The sequence below is a fragment of the Notolepis coatsorum genome, assembly GCF_963971535.1.
Source record: "Notolepis coatsorum genome assembly, chromosome: 12".
In the NCBI taxonomy this organism is placed as follows: domain Eukaryota; kingdom Metazoa; phylum Chordata; class Actinopteri; order Aulopiformes; family Paralepididae; genus Notolepis; species Notolepis coatsorum.
In genome coordinates, this window is record NC_140176.1 from 81905032 (window position 1) to 81924052 (window position 19021).

General features: G+C 45.2%; 1 protein-coding gene across 4 annotated transcripts in view; it reads left to right on the forward strand.

Annotated features, from left to right (window-relative positions):
* Window positions 1–19021, forward strand: part of ncoa2 (nuclear receptor coactivator 2) — a 236939-nt gene that overhangs the window by 86441 nt on the left and 131477 nt on the right. For all 4 annotated transcript variants that reach the window (XM_084326053.1, XM_084326055.1, XM_084326054.1 and 1 more), the window contains exon 3: window positions 16503–16610. In XM_084326053.1, coding sequence (XP_084182179.1) covers window positions 16522–16610 — 89 coding nt within the window. In that variant the 5' untranslated portion in view covers window positions 16503–16521. The remainder of the gene's footprint in view (window positions 1–16502; window positions 16611–19021) is intronic.

The following is a 19021-nucleotide window of genomic DNA, read 5'->3' on the forward strand; positions in this document are numbered from 1 at the left end:
ACCCCGTTTCCAACGTTAGGTCGAGCGGAGCCGGAGCCCATCCTACCCCAGTACACGCATGAACTCGACACAACGTTACCCCGCCTCCATGAAGTGTCCAATTAGCAGCAATGTTGTTGAAAATGTAACGTTAAGAAATGCTCTCTCTCTCTCTCTCTCTCTCTCTCTCTCTCTCTCTCTCTCTCTCTCTCTCTCTCTCTCTCTCTCTCTCTCTCTCTCTCTCTCTCTCTCTCTCTCTCTCTCTCTGATCTAAAGATAAACAAAGGGTTTTAAAAGTGTATTTATCTTCTCGTATAGTACCAGAGAGAAGCTGAGGAGAATCAACCAGCAACAAAAGCAAAATTTGTTAAAAAAAAAAAAAAAAATTATTATAATAAAAAAAAAAATATTATTATTATAATTTTTTGGTATCGAAAGTATCGATACTTTTCAAGGTATCGTATCGAAGTTGAAATTCCAGTATCGTGACAACACTAATACCTACTAACTGGCTACCGTTCTGTGATTTGTTTACTTCAAGGTTGAAGAAAGTGCACTTTCAGGTTGAAAGAACGGCCCTAATCTCAACGTGTTTCAATATAAGCGTTATGTATGGTGATAACGAGTATATTGTTAGCTCCGCCCCCCCCCCCCCCCCCCCCCCGCTGATGAAAATGAAAGTCATACCGTCATATACCGTATACCAGGGTATTATGTCAGCAAGGTATGACTGTATGAAAAAAATTATACTGCCCAAGCCTAGTAGCCAGCCAGCTAACGTTAATGCCATTCAGAATTTATTAACATAGCTACAACAACACAGTAACGTTAATATAATTACATGCATCATTGTTTACAATGAACGGTGGGGCTAATCGAAAGGACTGGACACGGACAAGTTAAACAGCAATCAATTAATTTAATACAACAGGTAGTTCGAGCTGCACTTTCGTGTAGAGCTGCCGCGATAACCGCATTACCGCGGTATCGCTGTTGCATCACGCTCACTGCAGAGTTAGGCTGAATACCGCGGCGTCACCGCTGTTTTTTATCATAATAATAAAGTTGGCTTGCGGCTCTGCAGATATACCCTACTCGGTTCCAAGCGACCCTATTGGTCCAGCCTGGCTCTGCGGCTCTGCAGATACCCCCTACTCGACGCGTCACACTTTGTAGCCTCTGAACGAAAACAGAACGCCGCGCCGCCATCTTTACTGCCTCGCTAAGGATGCATTTCATTCAGGATTTGTTTGCGACAGAACCAAGTGCAATAAACAAAAAAGAATGGATTCACTGTGTATTCTGCCTTATTTATTGATGAAACAAAACCGACATCAACCCAATTTACCACCGAGCGGAGAGTTTAGTGTCACAACAAGATCGCTGATGTGTTAAGTTTGTTGTTGTGATTAGCCTAATACTACAGTCAGCCGATATACACGAGATGTAACAACGTTAAACCCGGGTTTGCTTGGTAGAATACACAATGAGAGGTAACGTTAGCTTTGGCAGAATAGACGCAACGAGAGTCTGGTTAATGTTGTTATTGATTGATTGATTGAAACTGTGTTAAACTCTGGCTTGCTGCAAGCCCTCGGACATCTATGCCCACGGAGCTTTCAGTGTACACAAGCGAGCGGCCCCGCCTGCATCCCCATTCCCCAAACGGAGTAGTACCTGGCTGCAGTGGAAAAGGAACGAAGTACCAGGTGCCTAAAGCGGGTCGAGTCGAGTAGGTAATATGCAGTGGAAAAGCGCCATTAGACTAGAGGCAGGCTATAAGAGTAGACTACTAAAAAAAAAAAAAAAAAATGCATTCAAACTTTTTTTTTGTGCACACTGTGCGGTAATTACCGCGGCGGTAGGAAATATTGCGCAAATTCGTGCGGTAAGGAAAATATCAATACCGCGGCAGCTCTACTTTCGTGCCTATACGACCGCACCACAGCCACAGGGATATAATGGCTTTGACGAGCTCTCTCTCTCCTGCCGATTCAATTCAGCAGCTCTTCCTCGAGTGCCTGTAGCTGCCTGCATTTGCACAACGGCGTCCATCCCTGCTGCTAGCTAACGTTAAAACTAACCTAAAGTTAGTTGTTCACCAACAATCTACACAGACACCAACTGAACAAACACAGAACCGAACTACACAAGCAGATAGCGAAGCATCATAAATGCTTCCGGTCAGGGGGTTTCAAAATAAAACACAGGAACGATGTTTATTTTGTACATTATCTAACGTTAAAACGAAGCTAAACTAACGTTACAACTATCCTAAAGTTTAAACTAACGAACTAACAAACGTAACAAACAAACTAAATATGACTATTACACTATATACAAGTACACAAGCAAAAACAAACATAAACACGGCTATTATATGGGTTATTAAGGGAAGTTCATCCGGGGTACAATGTTGCATAGGCTGCGCGTGGACGAGGGCATGCTGAATGTGATTTGACCAAAGCAGAGTATACACACAGACAGTGGAGCTGTTTGCAGATAGCGAGCATTTTTACTTGTTGCGTGTTAGCGATGTCTCACAGTCAGATAATACAACTACAAGTATAATTATATAATTTATATTTTATAAAAAAAATAATATATTTAATTTTTTTTTTTTATAAAACTAAAAACGATCGGTATCGGCAGTGTATCGTAGGGCTGGGCGATATAACGATAACTATCGCGATAAATTATTTCCTCGAAATAAACATGAAACGTGGTCGCAAAGTTTCGATATATCGATTTTCTAAGCTTGGATATCAGCGCACACACACTAAAAACCAATCAGTGAAGGAGATGGCGACAGCGAAGGAGACCTGCGGTGCACCTCTGGGTAGTAAACAAGGCTGGCTAGGATCATTAGCTTGCACGCCGCTATTTTATAGTTTGTGGCGTGAATTCTTAGGGTAACGGTTAGAGTAGTGTGGGGTATGCGGTGGACGTCGTTGCAATGTAATGGGGCGGAACAGAGTATTTTAGGGTGATAGTTAGTACATTGGAAACAAGGCTGGCTAGGATCATTAGCTTGCACGCCGCTATTTTATAGTTTACGTGCGGAGTGGGTGTGTGGCGTGAATTTTGATGGTAACGGTTAGAGTAGTGTGGGGTATGCGGTGGATGTCGTTGCAATGTATTGGGGCGGAACGGAGTATTTTAGGGTGATGGTTAGTACATTGTCGTGGGATACACCGCTTGCTCTGGCTAACTGTTAGTTCCATTCTTATAATGCATATGATCCAGTGGCGGTAGGTTGCCCCCTGGTGGAATATAATAATCTATGCACTGGTGTGCGCGGACTGATGACGACATCAACTCGAGACATTCGCAGTAGCAAAACAAGTGAGTCTATTAATAGCCCGTCCGTCGGCGCCGGGCATAAGAAGTTAATTAAACTTGACAGAAATTATATCGACGATAATTATCGATATCGAGTGATATGAAAATAATTTTATAATTTTATCACGATAACGTTTTTGGCCATATCGCCCAGCCCTAGTGTATCGGCCGATATGGCTCATAGACGATCGGTGATCGGTATCGGTGGCAAAAAACGTGATCGGGGCATCCCTAATTCAAACTAGTCTAGAGTATTGTGATTGAAGTTGTTGCTGGTAACAATGCCATACTAGTGTGAGTATAATGGCAACAAAGTGAATCTGTTGAGACTAGCCTACTACTAGATGCGAAGCTACAAAGATAATTCCTGCCTGGGAGCACTTCCTAGACAACACGCTAACATCAGACGCACCCACAAGCCACCCACAAGCCAATCAGTGTCAAGTATAGGGCCCCTGCGGGTGATGCCGACATGACGTAGGTCTGCCACCTGAAGTCCTTTGGTCCACTGGCATAATTGCAGTGTGTCACCTTATCCCACAGTCTGGTACGGTTCTACTGACGCACCAAACACAAACTCCAACGAATCACCAAGACAGCCTCCAAAATAATTGGCTGCCCCCTCCCCTCTCTTATCTCCATCTACACCTCACACACAGTTAGGGCTGACCTTCGATTTAATTTTTTTGGAATTCGAAGCTTCGGGGCCGAGATTCGATTTTAATTCGAAGCTTCTAAAATAAAAAATAAAAAAAATGTAATGAAAATGTCTTGTTCTGGAACTTGTACAGCACTTTGTTCAACTGTGTCAGTGCTGTAAAGTTTAAACCTTTTTAAATCTTAGACAAACTAAACACTTTGCTTTCATGAAATATTGTAAGCCGTCATTTGAGGCTTTATAAAAGCAGCACAATGAACACAAATCTGTCAGTGCCGAGTCCGACCTCATCTTAAATAACAAACAGCATTGCTTGTTGTAATTATCAAAGAGAGGCAGAGTTGATTTAGCAAAAAAATAAAATCATTTAATTTTTGTATTTATTTTAATTTTTAATAATCAAATTTAATTTTCATATTCGAATCCCATGCCCATCGAACGAAGCTTCGAAGTATTTAAGACAGCCCTACGCACAGTCACCCGCTCTGGTAAAATAGTCAACTATCCCTCCCACCCAGCACACCACATATTCCAGTGCATGCCCTCAGGTCGCCACAGGTACATTTTAACCAAACACTCACGCTTCACAAACAGTTTTTCCCCACAGCAGTCTGAACAATAAACGCCCTGGCCCGCCCCCCCTTGCACAGATGGGCAAGCATCCGACACTGACTGACACTTGTTATATGTGACTGTCCTGTATGTATTTATGTATTTAAGGTGGGGGGGGGGGTAGGGCTGGGCGATATGGAAAAAAATCATATTGCGATAACGATATGATAATGTTATCATATTTCTCGATATCGATAATTATCGAAATTGTTATAAGTATAATTTTTTTTTCTTTTTTTTTAAACAACAGATGTATGTTTATTTTGCAGCAATTCTTTGTCATTGCCGCCATCTTTAGTGTTACATCCCCTCACACTTCAGTTCTCAGGCTGCAGCTGGTTTAAAAGCGAAAGTAAACCGGCTTCTCTGCTGGCTGTGGCTCCAGGGGAGTTGAACAGTTCTGGCTCTGCTCGTTTATTTTCGATCTTTTGGCGCTTTTTTGGTGGACAAACCACCGCACATGTGCACCGTGACTCGTGACTGGAGTCTAGTTCTGCTAGCACACATAGCCTACTGTGTACAGACGGTTTCAAACTGTATTTTAAATTAGAAAGCAAACAAAATAAATGGACGAGAAAAATAAATCTCAATTTGGTCAGTATTGTCATTTGGACAAGCAAAGCCATTACTTTAAGTTGCAGGCAAGAAAGACAAGTCTGTCCACTGTCTCTGGTTTTAAAACTGCCCTGTTGCAGGTCAACAGGTCAAAAAAAAAAAAAAAAAAAAGAGGGCGTTTCATGTTGATGTCCCAGTGCTCAATTAACACCAGCATAGTTGTGTGTGGCATTAAAGTATCTTGTATCTTGTGTAAACAATGTAACAAACATGAATTTGGTTCGGACCTTGGTGTAAGAGCGGCCTTAGTGCTTTGCAGAATAAACCCCTTGAGATGTAGCATCACAAAACACTTAACATTACATTACATGTGACTATTAATCAAAAACCCAAATTTCCCCAAGGGGATCAATAGAGGAATATCTTATCTTAAACACAACAATAGATCACCAAAATATTACAATATATATACACATTCATACATATAAACAAACAAATATAATTTATACATAAATGAGCCCTAAAAATAAATGCCTTTTTGGAACAGAAAAGCAAAATGGTCGGAATGTCTAAGTGTTGTTAATGTTAATGTTCTAACAACTGCTTCAGATAACGGGCGTATATTGAAATAAAGACACTTAAAGATGAACTGAAGCCAATGGAAGTGTCTCCTAGTATATAGGGAGGTTAAGTGCATCTAACAACACAATGAGGAGTTTGACGAGGATGTCCTGGAGACTATTGTAGAGTACATTCAGAGACTGATGTGTTTTTGTGGTGTTTTGATAAGACGACATCAGCATAGTCCAAAATAGGCATTAATAATAATGTGTGTTTGCATTGGGTGAACTGTCACTTTAATCAACATCACCGAACGTGCATCATCAACAGCATCACCACCATGATTCTTAACTCCCTCAGGTATAATGACTTATAAGATAGACTCATCTCCTCTTTTGGCAGATGAAATGGTGTGACAGTGTGTGACAAGTGCAGGCAAGTGTTAGGAGATGGCAGCAGTGTACTGTGCAATAGATGCACAGCACATATCATGCAACACACGTCATCGCCATAGTAACTGGCTAAGTGAATGTGTCACTGTGTGTCGGAGACCTATTTCTCATATCTCATCAGAGCAACATGTAACACGTTGCATATTAAAGGCCCAATTTGTAATCCATACAAACAAATGCGTTGCACCACCACCAAACAAAAAAAGAAGAAGAAAAGATTGGGGCTTTAATTACAAAGTGGTGACTTAGACTTTCTGCTGTTTTGATTTTCTCCTCCGTTACAAGATGCCATTATTTAAGATCTAAAGATTAGACATATGTTGACTCCTCTGCTGTTATCCAACTCTCGCATGGAGGGGGGGGGGGGGGGGAATATGCTTACCGTAATTCCTCTAATAGTAACCCCGGCTTGTATTTGTTTCAACTGTAGCGGGTACCAGGCTTGTATTAGGAGGAGGCCTGTATAAGAGGGAGGCCTATATTTCAAATTTTCAAACGGATCATAATGAATAAATCAACATTTTGTGTCGGTTTGAACCCAGTAAAATGTACTGGGTTCATTTATTGAAACCAAGTACTGTATGAAATAGTAAACAGTGCAATTACAGGTGGTCACTGGTCATTTCAACGTTTTCAAAGTGAAATCAAGTAACTAGCTCAGTATGCAGCTCAGTATATTAGTAACCCGGCTTGTATTAGGAGGCCGGCTTATAATTGCTTAGCTCAAGAGCGCACCCGGCCATTAATAGAGACCCGGCTTGTATTTGAGACCCGGTTACTATTAGAGGAATTACGGTATGTCTTTTTGCTGCACTCGGCCAGCGTTTCCGTTAGAACATATTCGTGCCGGTCTGGGTGTCCTGCAAGATTTCTATCCCCGGACATATTCGAGAAATTCCGGTCAGCCTGGTTTTCCTTTTTACCGGCTGAATGCCACCATCGGTGCCAATGTTAACGTTAATATCGCCTAATCTATGTTTTAAATTATGGTTATGTGTCTAATCTGCCCATCGCATTATCAAAGACTATTTTCCAGTCAGTGCTGTCAAGGCTGTTTATCGCGTCGTTTCCGTTTCAGAGCATTCAGAAAAGCACCCGTTTTCAGATAAAAAACAGCTAATTCTGGAGCATTCTATGAAAATCGTCTTTTAGTGGAATATTCCACAACGTTGATATTCGTCGGCCTTTTTATGAATCGTTTTCAAATAAACGCTAGATGATCAATATTATACGTGCACGCAAGCACATTACGGCCGCACGCGGATAATCGCCCCGTTGATTTCCTCTCGGACTTTTACAGTGAAACCGAAAGAAGACATTTCACAAAACAGCTTATAACTTCATCAAACTTACTCTGATTATCCTAACACTGATAACATAGAGTCCTTACCTGACATCAGATGGTATCCAACTGGTATATTCCAATTCCTGATCACCATTCGAAAAAATCGATACGTGTATGGATCCAACGCGATACTGTAGTATAACTCCATGATCAGCGGGGATCTGAGGTTCCAGAATTAACTGTGGTAACCCTTGCTGGATCAGTGAACTGGAAAATGTGGATATAATGTCGCACCTCAGCCAGGAGAATTAAACTTTCCACTCGGGCCTGAACGCTCGACATTTCTGTTTCTGTTTTCTTTCACCACGGCATCAGCGGTCTCTGTGACTTCAAGTTCAGAAGACTCATCTTCGTTGTCATTATTATTAGACCTGCTTGTGCTTGGTTTCATGAAATATTTGTTAAGCTTAGCTTGTTTTGGCCATCTCTCTCTCTCGCTCGTATACCTGTTTGTCGTTATGGTGGCCAGACAGGCTCAAAAAAAGAAAGAAAAAAAGATTCACATCCGAGCGGCGCCATCCGCGCTTTATCAGAGTGAAGCAACATGTAATGATTGTTTCGTTCATCGCATAGGCTAAATAGCCTATTTTAATACAATTCAAATAATAAAATTGTGCTTAGAGAAATTATTTTCACCGGACATTATGACCGGAGAGATTTAAATATTCGGACTTCAACATATTTTGCCGGTCAAATACCGGTAATTACCGGCTAACGGAAACGCTGCACTCGGCACTGCTATTGTCGAGGACCATGTCACTTATTATTATAATTTTTCATGTTAAATTACTTATTTTCTGAAAGTAAATCTCTGGTTGGCACAAAATGTAACCATTCTGCATGATTGTACGACATGGGAAACACAATTTTACAGAATTGTCCAATTTAAATCCACTAATTGAGATTTGTCTGCTGCCGTCTTTTGTCAAAGAATTTATTTCGTCGAGGACGGCCCCAATATTTTTTCGTGGAAGCCGGGGGAAAATTGGGACGGTTCTTCAGTTTGGGATAATAATGTAATTTGGGGTGCTTCTGTGACATTTGTGATGGACAAAAAAATATTTGAGCCCATCCTCGCATGCACACGTACACACACACACACGCACACGCACACACACACACGAGACACACAGCTTAATTGGAGTGGCTTCCAGTTCACCGGCTAGTCGTAGCTCCAGTCAGGGTTGAGCTCTGCTCAGGGAGGAGCTCTCCTCTGTAGGCTGATGTGGGAAATTAACTCAAAAACATGCCCCCTTCCAGTAACCGTGACAACCCCAGTGCCCAGCTGTTTATGCCCATTCAGTAACTGTGACAACCCCAGAGCCCAGCTCTTTATACCCATCCAGTAGCCATGTTAACACCAGCACCCAGCTCTTTATACCCATCCAGTAGCCATGTTAACACCAGCACCCAGCTCTTTATACCCATCCAGTAGCCATGTTAACACCAGCACCCAGCTCTTTATACCCATCCAGTAGCCATGTTAACACCAGCACCCAGCTCTTTATACCCATCCAGTAGCCATGTTAACACCAGCACCCAGCTCTTTATACCCATCCAGTAGCCATGTTAACACCAGCACCCAGCTCTTTATACCCATCCAGTAGCCATGTTAACACCAGCACCCAGCTCTTTATACCCATCCAGTAGCCATGTTAACACCAGCACCCAGCTCTTTATACCCATCCAGTAGCCATGTTAACACCAGCACCCAGCTCTTTATACCCATCCAGTAGCCATGTTAACACCAGCACCCAGCTCTTTATACCCATCCAGTAGCCATGTTAACCCCAGCGCCCAGCTGTTTATACCCATCCTCTGCTAGCCATCCCTAGCTCCATGTTAGCCTGCCCCCCCATCTGCAGAGCCTTCATGGCTGCCTGGCCGGCTGTGTGTCTGGCCGGCTGTGTGTCTGGCCGGCTGTGTGTCTGGCCGGCTGTGTGTCTGGCCGGCTGTGTGTCTGGCCGGCTGTGTGTCTGGCCGGCTGTGTGTCTGGCCGGCTGTGTGTCTGGCCGGCTGTGTGTCTGGCCGGCTGTGTGTCTGGCCGGCTGTGTGTCTGGCCGGCTGTGTGTCTGGACGGCTGTGTGTCTGGAGGGCTGTGTGTCTGGACGGCTGTGTGTCTGGAGGGCTGTGTGTCTGGAGGGCTGTGTGTCTGGAGGGCTGTGTGTCTGAAGGGCTGTGTGTCTCTGGAGGGCTGTGTGTCTGGAGGGCTGTGTGTCTGGACGGCTGTGTGTCTGGACGGCTGTGTGTCTGGAGGGCTGTGTGTCTGGAGGGCTGTGTGTCTGGACTGCTGTGTGTCTGGACGGCTGTGTGTCTGGACGGCTGTGTGTGCGTCGGTGTCATTGAGACGTGCTGCTCTCTTCTTATTCCTCTCTTCCCCCTCGATGGACATTGACCCTACCGTTACTGCCGAGTCAAGGAGACGAAGGCAACGAAAGGCAACCAATCAAATTCAACCCAAGGTGACGGGTGTAGCCAATCGCGGTTGTAATCCCCATGGTAACTTGCGCTGTAAGACCTGGAAACAACCAATGAGGACGGAGAGAGAGAGAGAGAGTGCTGCTCGGCTATGATAGTTTGGTGGCCTGTTTCTCTCGTCATTAATAAGGCGCATAACCTCTGCTGTAGACACTGGTGTAATTTCAGTGGGCAGTATAAAGACGCCCCTCTTGGCATCCATTCAGGGGCCCAGAGGACCCGGTGTGTCCGACACAAACCCAGTGACAGTTGTTTATCTCCGTGCTCTGCCCTTTGTTACCCCAATTAATATATACGCTGCGCACGCCACCGATGATGGCGAGTGTACTGGGCCACTTGTCAACAGCGCTGTACATGGAGGACCGCAGCCTCGTCTTTGCCCCCCATTCACGGTCTCCTCCGTCTCTATCATTCTGCGCCCCCCCCCCCCCCCCTCCCCCCCCCCCCCCACCCCTTATGGTCTCATCCGTCTATCTTCCCCCCCCTTTATATTTTAACCCCCCACTCCCCCCCCCCCCCCCCCTCACGGTCTCATCGGTCTATCTTTCTACCCCCCACCACCCTTCACGGCCTCCTCCATCTCTCTGCCCGCTGCTTTGATTTCAGCCATTTGAGGGACTTTTACCGCTGGCTTTTAAGTAGGCCACCACAGGCCAGCGGGGGGATCCCGGGTAGAGGCTACATCACCACAGCTACCTCTCTACAGCTCTGCAGGCGGCCGCTGAGCTCCTCTCCACTCTGTGCTCTGTGCTCTGCTCTGTGTGCTCTGTGCTGTGTGCTCTGTGCTGTGTGCTCTGCTCTGTGTGCTCTGTCCTGTGTCCTGTGTGTCCTGTGTGCTCTGCTCTGTGTGCTCTGTCCTGTGTGCTCTGTGCTCTGCTCTGTGTGCTCTGTCCTGTGTGCTCTGTGCTCTGCTCTGTGTGTTCTGTCCTGTGTGCTCTGTGCTCTGCTCTGTGTGCTCTGTCCTGTGTGCTCTGTGCTGTGTGCTCTGCTCGGTTTGCTCTGCTCTGTGTGCTCTGTGCTGTGTGCTCTGCTCGGTGTGCTCTGCTCTGTGTGCTCTGTCCTGTGTGCTCTGCTCGGTTTGCTCTGCTCTGTGTGCTCTGTGCTGTGTGCTCTGCTCTGTGTGCTCTGCTCTGTGTGCTCTGCTCTGTGTGCTCTGTCCTGTGTGCTCTGCTCGGTTTGCTCTGCTCTGTGTGCTCTGTCCTGTGTGCTCTGTCCTGTGTGCTCTGCTCGGTTTGCTCTGCTCTGTCCTGTGTCCTGTGTGCTCTGCTCTGTGTCCTGTGTGCTCTGCTCTGTGTGCTCTGACTCTGTGCTCTGTCCTGTGTGCTCTGCTCTGTGTCCTGTGTGCTCTGCTCTGTGTGCTCTGTCCTGTGTGCTCTGCTCTGTGTCCTGTGTGCTCTGCTCTGTGTGCTCTGTGCTCTGTCCAGGGTTTCCGTTAGAAAAAATTGTTGCCGGCCTCAGTGTCCGGTAGATTTCAATCTACCGGTCAAATGAGAGAAATTCCGGTCAGAGTTTATTGAGCTTAAAAACAATTGATAGGCAAAAGAATGACAACAAAACAAAAGAATGACATCATCAAGGCATGTAGATTTATAATATTTTTACTTAAAACTAGGCTACTTTTGCGTATAAAGTCATTATATTCCAAATAAAATAAGTCCCGAGACTCGTGCTGCTGCCGACTTTAAATCAAATAGGTGTCTGTGGGCAGTCGCCCGACATTAATAAACAACAGTCTGTTATAATCACATTTTTATGAGCTAACGAATTCCGTTATATTGGACATTTGTATTAATTATATCAAGCGAAGAACTGAGAAATTTGACAGAGAGAGACGGCAACATTATCGTGGGTTTGCGTGACGACTCTCTCTCTCTCCACCTCGCAACGACTTATTTGCGAGAGTATGTCTGTCCTGTGTGCTCTGCTCTGTGTGCTGTGTGCTCTGTGTGCTGTGTGCTCTGTCCTGTGTGCTCTGTCCTGTGTGCTCTGTCCTGTGTGCTCTGTCCTGTGTGCTCTGTCCTGTGTCCTGTGTGCTCTGTCCTGTGTCCTGTGTGCTCTGTCCTGTGTGCTCTGTCCTGTGTCCTGTGTGCTCTGTCCTGTGTGCTCTGTCCTGTGTGCTCTGTCCTGTGTCCTGTGTGCTCTGTCCTGTGTCCTGTGTGCTCTGTCCTGTGTCCTGTGTGCTCTGTCCTGTGTGCTCTGTCCTGTGTGCTCTGTCCTGTGTGCTGTGTGCTCTGTCCTGTGTGCTCTGTCCTGTGTGCTGTGTGCTCTGTCCTGTGTGCTGTGTGCTCTGTCCTCTGTCCTGTGTGCTCTGTCCTCTGTCCTGTGTCCTCTGTCCTGTGTGCTCTGTCCTGTGTCCTCTGTCCTGTGTGCTCTGTCCTGTGTGCTCTGTCCTGTGTGCTCTGTCCTGTGTGCTCTGTCCTGTGTGCTCTGTCCTGTGTGCTCTGTCCTGTGTGCTCTGTCCTCTGTCCTGTGTGCTCTGTCCTCTGTCCTGTGTGCTCTGTCCTCTGTCCTGTGTGCTCTGTCCTCTGTCCTGTGTGCTCTGTCCTCTGTCCTGTGTGCTCTGTCCTGTGTGCTCTGTCCTGTGTGCTCTGTCCTGTGTGCTCTGTCCTGTGTGCTCTGTGCTCTGTCCTGTGTGCTCTGTGCTCTGTCCTGTGTGCTCTGTGCTCTGCCCTGTGTGCTCTGTGCTCTGTACTCTACTCTGTGCTGTGCTCTGTCCTGTGTGCCCTGTACTCTGCGCTCTACTCTGCCCTGTGCCCTGTGCTCTGTTGTCTGTGCCATGTACTCTGTGCTGTACTGTCTGTCTTATGTAATGGCAGAGCAGTGAACACAGTGTGCCTTCACTGCCTTGGCTGTTTCCATGGTTAAGGTGGCTCAGTGTATCACAACACAATGTGTCCCTGCCTTGTGCACCACATCGGGTCTGAAGACATCCATGTTTCACTTTCACACTTTATTATCGAAAAAAAAAAAACGTCTTTCTGTGTCTGTCTGTGTCCTTCTCTCTTGTCTATTTAGGACTCTGTCGTTGGTCTGCCTCTCCTCTTCCATCTCTCCTCTCTCTTTCCATCCCTCCTTACACACCCCCCCCCCCTCCATGTTGGCACTGGGCTACATCACTGACCTGTTTCATAGAACTGAACCGACAGGTATGGGCAGCAAGCAGAGTGAGATCCTCAACGGATATCAACCAACCCTTTCTCTTCCAGCGATCATCAGCCTCTGCTCTGGCGGAGGACACAGAGAGACGCGCAAATGTCAGCCCGCTACATTACATACATATCGAAAATCCGACACCATTAACCACTGTCATGTTTTTGGTGGGATGATGGCGGTGATTAAAAAGGCATCACTCTGTTCAATAATTTATCATTTTTTTCATTTAGTGCTGTGGAGTTCAGCCTGTGCTGACATGCAGGGAGAGAGGGGCATGAAGTCCTGTCAGTATGCAGCCTGTTCAAGATCCTATTAGGACAGGAGATGCATGTCTCACCAGGGGGCTCTCAGCCGCACCGCTCATGTTGGACTAGCAGTGGTTTTTATCAAGTACACAATGCGCACTCCTAAACTAGAAAACGGGCCTTCTTATTGATCTTTTCCCCCCTCCTTTTTCCTCCGATTTTCTCCCATCCCAATGTTAGTCGTTATGCCAATTCCCAATCCCCTTCCTGGTCGCTGCGCACTTACCCCCCACAGTCGGTCTGGGAGAGTGGAGGCTATCACGTGCTTAGAAAACGGGCCTTCTAATCTGTAGTTTAAACGGAAACCCTGCTTAGTTTAAAGGGAAGCCCTGTTTAGTTTAAAGTAGATTTCATTCACAGTCTTTGCTGCCCTGTAACGGGCGCCTGGTGGTACTAAATCCAGATGTAACTCTGCCATTGGAAAGAGGAGATTTGGCCCCATCCATAGATGTATGACTTGGCCATAATAAGGTAATTTGTAGGCCTGATATTCTATATTCATATTTCATATGTGTCTGTATGGCAATATGGTCGTCTTAAAAGGAAGCCCTGGTAGTGTAAAAGGAAGCCCTGGTAGTGTAAAAGGAAGCCCTGGTAGTGTAAAAGGAAGCCCTGGTAGTGTAAAAGGAAGCCCTGGTAGTGTAAAAGGAAGCCCTGGTAGTGTAAAAGGAAGCCCTTGTAGTGTAAAAGGAAGCCCTGGTAGTGTAAAAGGAAGCCCTGGTAGTGTAAAAGGAAGCCCTGGTAGTGTAAAAGGAAGCCCTGGTAGTGTAAAAGGAAGCCCTGGTAGTGTAAAAGGAAGCCCTGGTAGTGTAAAAGGAAGCACTGGTAGTGTAAAAGGAAGCCCTGGTAGTGTAAAAGGAAGCCCTGGTAGTGTAAAAGGAAGCACTGGTAGTGTAAAAGGAAGCCCTGGTAGTGTATGGTAGTGTAAAAGGAAGCCCTGGTAGTGTAAAATGAAGCACTGGTAGTGTAAAAGGAAGCCCTGGTCGTCTTAAAATGAAGCCCTGGTAGTGTAAAAGGAAGCCCTGGTAGTGTAAAAGGAAGCCCTGGTAGTGTAAAAGGAAGCCCTGGTAGTGTAAAAGGAAGCCCTGGTAGTGTAAAAGGAAGCCCTGGTAGTGTAAAAGGAAGCCCTGGTAGTGTAAAAGGAAGCCCTGGGTAGCAGTATGCATGCATGCAGTCAGTGTTACTTTACACACTAGCCGCTGTATTGCGTGTCTAGTTTGCCAACTTGGATTACACTATGTGGTTAGTGAGTGAATGCTCATTCAACTGAAGGCATATGGCTCTGCAGCTAAAATAAACAGCCACGTTGTTGGATTGTGATGGTGATGGATTTAATATGAGGCGTCTTGTCTGTGATGAGAGAAGATGAGAGATTTGCAAAGCCTTACAGTACAGTACGTTCAGATACAACGCAAAGGGAAGAAGACATTGTCTCGCTTTACTGTCATTAACTAGCAAACCCGGTGCGATTGGTCAGGTATTACATTTTGGGTGTGGAGCGTACGCTAATTTTAAATTGGCGAGCAAGTGCAGCTGCCAGTTCAGTGTTGCTATGTTTTTTGTTTAGTTATTTGTTAATATGGTCGTGAAATTGGTATTAAAAAGGTCTTAAGTCTTAAATTGAACTTGTAACCTATTCAATATATTATCTATATAGGCTAGAGCAGAGGTTCTCAAACTATAGGTCGTGACCCAAAGTGGGGTCGTGGGTAGGTGACAGTGGGGTCACGCATTGGCAAGAACATTTTATATTTATATATATATATATATATTTTTTTTATGTTCTTGCAACATTTTGGCTAAATATGTCTCGTTTTCTAAATGTGTATTGATAACATAGTGCTGTAATAAAACGTTCTAATAAATATGCATGATCAAGTTCAACAACGTACACGTGCTTTTATTTTGATATTCCGTAATTCCACGTTGAAATTACGCGATACATTAAGTGTGTGGTCGCCAAAAATAATCATTGTGGTATAAAAATGTTTTGAGAACCCCTGGGCTAGAGAGAAGTCCCAGCAGTCGATGTCATATCCATTGTTAACCCTTTCACTGCCGCACGGCATTGAAAGGGTTAAGATATACTTATATTTGCTCCATTTCAAATTTTTCCGCTCAAGTTGAAATATTTCACTCTAGTGAACGCCAAGCCCTCCGTTTGTGTATTTCCATTCACTTTGTATGCATCTGTTTCGCCGCAACATGTAGTCTTGAGGCGTGTCTGAGCGTGTGGTTGGAGCCGCTCGGTAAACACGGACATGCTTCTTGTATGTAAACCGACTGTCTGTGCTGTGATTTGGCCCGGCCCAGTATAACGGTATATGGGTTTTTGTTGCTGCGTAGCTGAGCACACAGTCTGGGGCTGTACGGGAAGCTCTGTGCTCTGGTTTCAGCCTCTCTGGGGAGAGCAGCGCCATCACAGAGAAATAATTGAATCGGTTTCTTCGCTCCCATTTTCACTGGTTTCTACTGGAGTGGATCAACCTTTGCCCCCCCCTCCCTCCCCCTCAGCACGGGCTCTTATATGCGTGTGTGTGTGCCCTTGTGCGCCTGCTTTCCTACTGTTATGGGGACCAAATGTGATGAAAGTAAGAAATAATCACCATAACTAAGTGATAAACAAGATTTCCGTTGCCGTTTTGGGGGGACATTGGCCGGTCCTCACAAGGTAAAGGAGCTATTTTAGTGATGGGCATGTAGTTGTTATGGTTAGGGTAAGGAGTTAGGGAATTAATGTAAGCCTATGAAATGTCCTCACAACACATGAAAAAATAGCTCTGATTGTGTGTTCGAGCAGATTTGCATACTCGCTCACCTACGTGTTATGAGATTATTGGCTCTGCCTCTGATACTGGTTTCTTATTAGTGCCACTTCTGCAGATAACGATGTCTGTAAAGGCTTATTTCAGCTTTTACCAATGATACTGGGCTGACCGATATACTGTATCCATCTACCCCTATGTGTAGTTGTTTTGTTCTTGTGTGTGTGTCTTATATTAAACACAGACTGTGCTTGTGTGTGTCCTATTAAACTTTGACTGTGTGTGTTCTTTCTCCAGGCGCTGATATGCATTGAGGATGAGTGGAGTCGGTGAAAACCCATCTGACCCTGCTAAGGCAGAGTCGCGAAAACGCAAGGACTGTTCCTCGGAGCTCCTGGGACCCAGGTAAGGTTCACCAACACGGCGCACGCTAGCATTGGGTTTATCCACAGTGTCAAGACAGTACTGTACATTGACATGGCAGACATGCACATTAATACTACACGGATACAAGTCAGTGTCCCGACTAAGGTCTTAAAACGGCTGTTGACATTCATGCGTATATTTCTTTATGCGTTACATCTCATTACTTTACCCCAACCGCATCCTGTAGCTTAAGAAGTGAGCCACCCTGTTTCCCTCCGTGATCCCTCTTGCCATGCAAACCTGGAGAAGGACGAGTGACCAGACGCTGGCAGATTTCATTATACAAAGTTTACGAACTGTCTTTTTTTATTAACGTTGGTCTACAATAAAATAGGTTCATTGCCTTATAAATCGGTGTGCTCTAGTGTTCTACTTAGAACCAAATATTTGTAGTCTATCCCTGATTGGAGAAAACTACTACTTTCCGCTCATCCTAAGATTATGGAAACAGAACTCACACAGACCACAAAGGCCAACAGTAAACAACTCACACAGACCTCAACACCCAACAGTAAACAGAACTCAGACAGACCTCAACACCCAACAGTAAACAGAACTCAGACAGACCTCAACACCCAACAGTAAACAGAACTCACACAGACCTCAACACCCAACAGTAAACAGAACTCACACAGACCTCAACACCCAACAGTAAACAGAACTCAGACAGACCTCAACACCCAACAGTAAACAGAACTCAGACAGACCTCAACACCCAACAGTAAACAGAACTCACACAGACCTCAACACCCAACAGTAAACAGAACTCACACAGACCTCAACACCCAACAGTAAACAGAACTCACACAGACCTCAACACCCAACAGTAAACAGAACTCACACAGACCTCAACACCCAACAGTAAACAGAACTCAGACAGACCTCAACACCCAACAGTAAACAGAACTCAGACAGACCTCAACACCCAACAGTAAACAGAACTCACACAGACCTCAACACCCAACAGTAAACAGAACTCACACAGACCTCAACACCCAACAGTAAACAGAACTCACACAGACCTCAACACCCAACAGTAAACAGAACTCACACAGACCTCAACACCCAACAGTAAACAGAACTCACACAGACCTCAACACCCAACAGTAAACAGAACTCACACAGACCTCAACACCCAACAGTAAACAGAACTCACACAGACCTCAACACCCAACAGTAAACAGAACTCACACAGACCTCAACACCCAACAGTAAACAGAACTCAGACAGACCTCAACACCCAACAGTAAACAGAACTCAGACAGACCTCAACACCCAACGGGGAACATGATGAGGTGTTGACATGCCTCAAGTGTCCGGGATAATATCTGCATATCCCACCGATCCTACTCAGGATATGAGCCAAATACCCAAGTGTCCTCAATAATATCGTAATGGCAATGTGCATGTAACCACATTACCACCGTCTGTTTCTGCAGAATACTCATCAACTCACCAACAAGCCAACTTCTAAGGAACTGAGAACCTTTTCACTTTCATTAAATATTTCCTCCCATGTGTGGAACAATATCATTTACAGTATAAAAACAGGCAAAAGCTTCTTGAGACTAAAAATCATTCAATCAATCGATGAATCATTCCGTTTGCCATTCTAAGTCAATAAAACAAAGCATCTGGTTAATCCTAAAATGAATCAGAATCAGAAAGGTCGTTATTGCCAAGTAGTTTACACATACAGGGAATTTGAGTTGGTCGTTTTTGGTGCGACATTAACAGATGGACAATTACGGTAGGTGCTCATAGGTAGGTGCTCATAGGTAGGTGCTGCTCATAGCTTAGAAACACAGACATGACCCCTAGGTTGAGGTTCATTGCATCCAGTACTACAGGAACAGTAGCAGCCCCAGCAGTTACTAAAAATAACCCCCTGTTACTGTGGCTTCTAACCCCGGCGCTGCTGAAGCCTCTAAATGTAAATCTTCATAATTCATCTCTCGACAGGAACACAAGGATGTTTGTTGTCTTTATTGATGCGGCATTCCATGCTAGCGAACGAGAGCCATAAAAAACCGCTGAATGTCCGGGGTGGGGGAGATATATAATATATATATTAGAGCTACACGGGGAGTGGTTTGACCCCATCTCCAACCCTCGTCTCTCCCCCTTGTTCTGCACCGTGCCAAGGTTAGCGCTGGATGCTATGTTCTGTCATTTGGCAGTGATGAAAATGAGAGGGTAGGGTCCACTGATGAGCCAATACATTGGATCCCGCTGTGGCTAGGACTTTGCTATAGATAGGACTGTGCTATAGATAGGACTTTGCTATAGATAGGACTGTGCTATAGATAGGACTGGGCTATAGATAGGACTGGGCTATAGATAGGACTGGGCTATAGATAGGACTGGGCTATAGATAGGACTGGGCTATA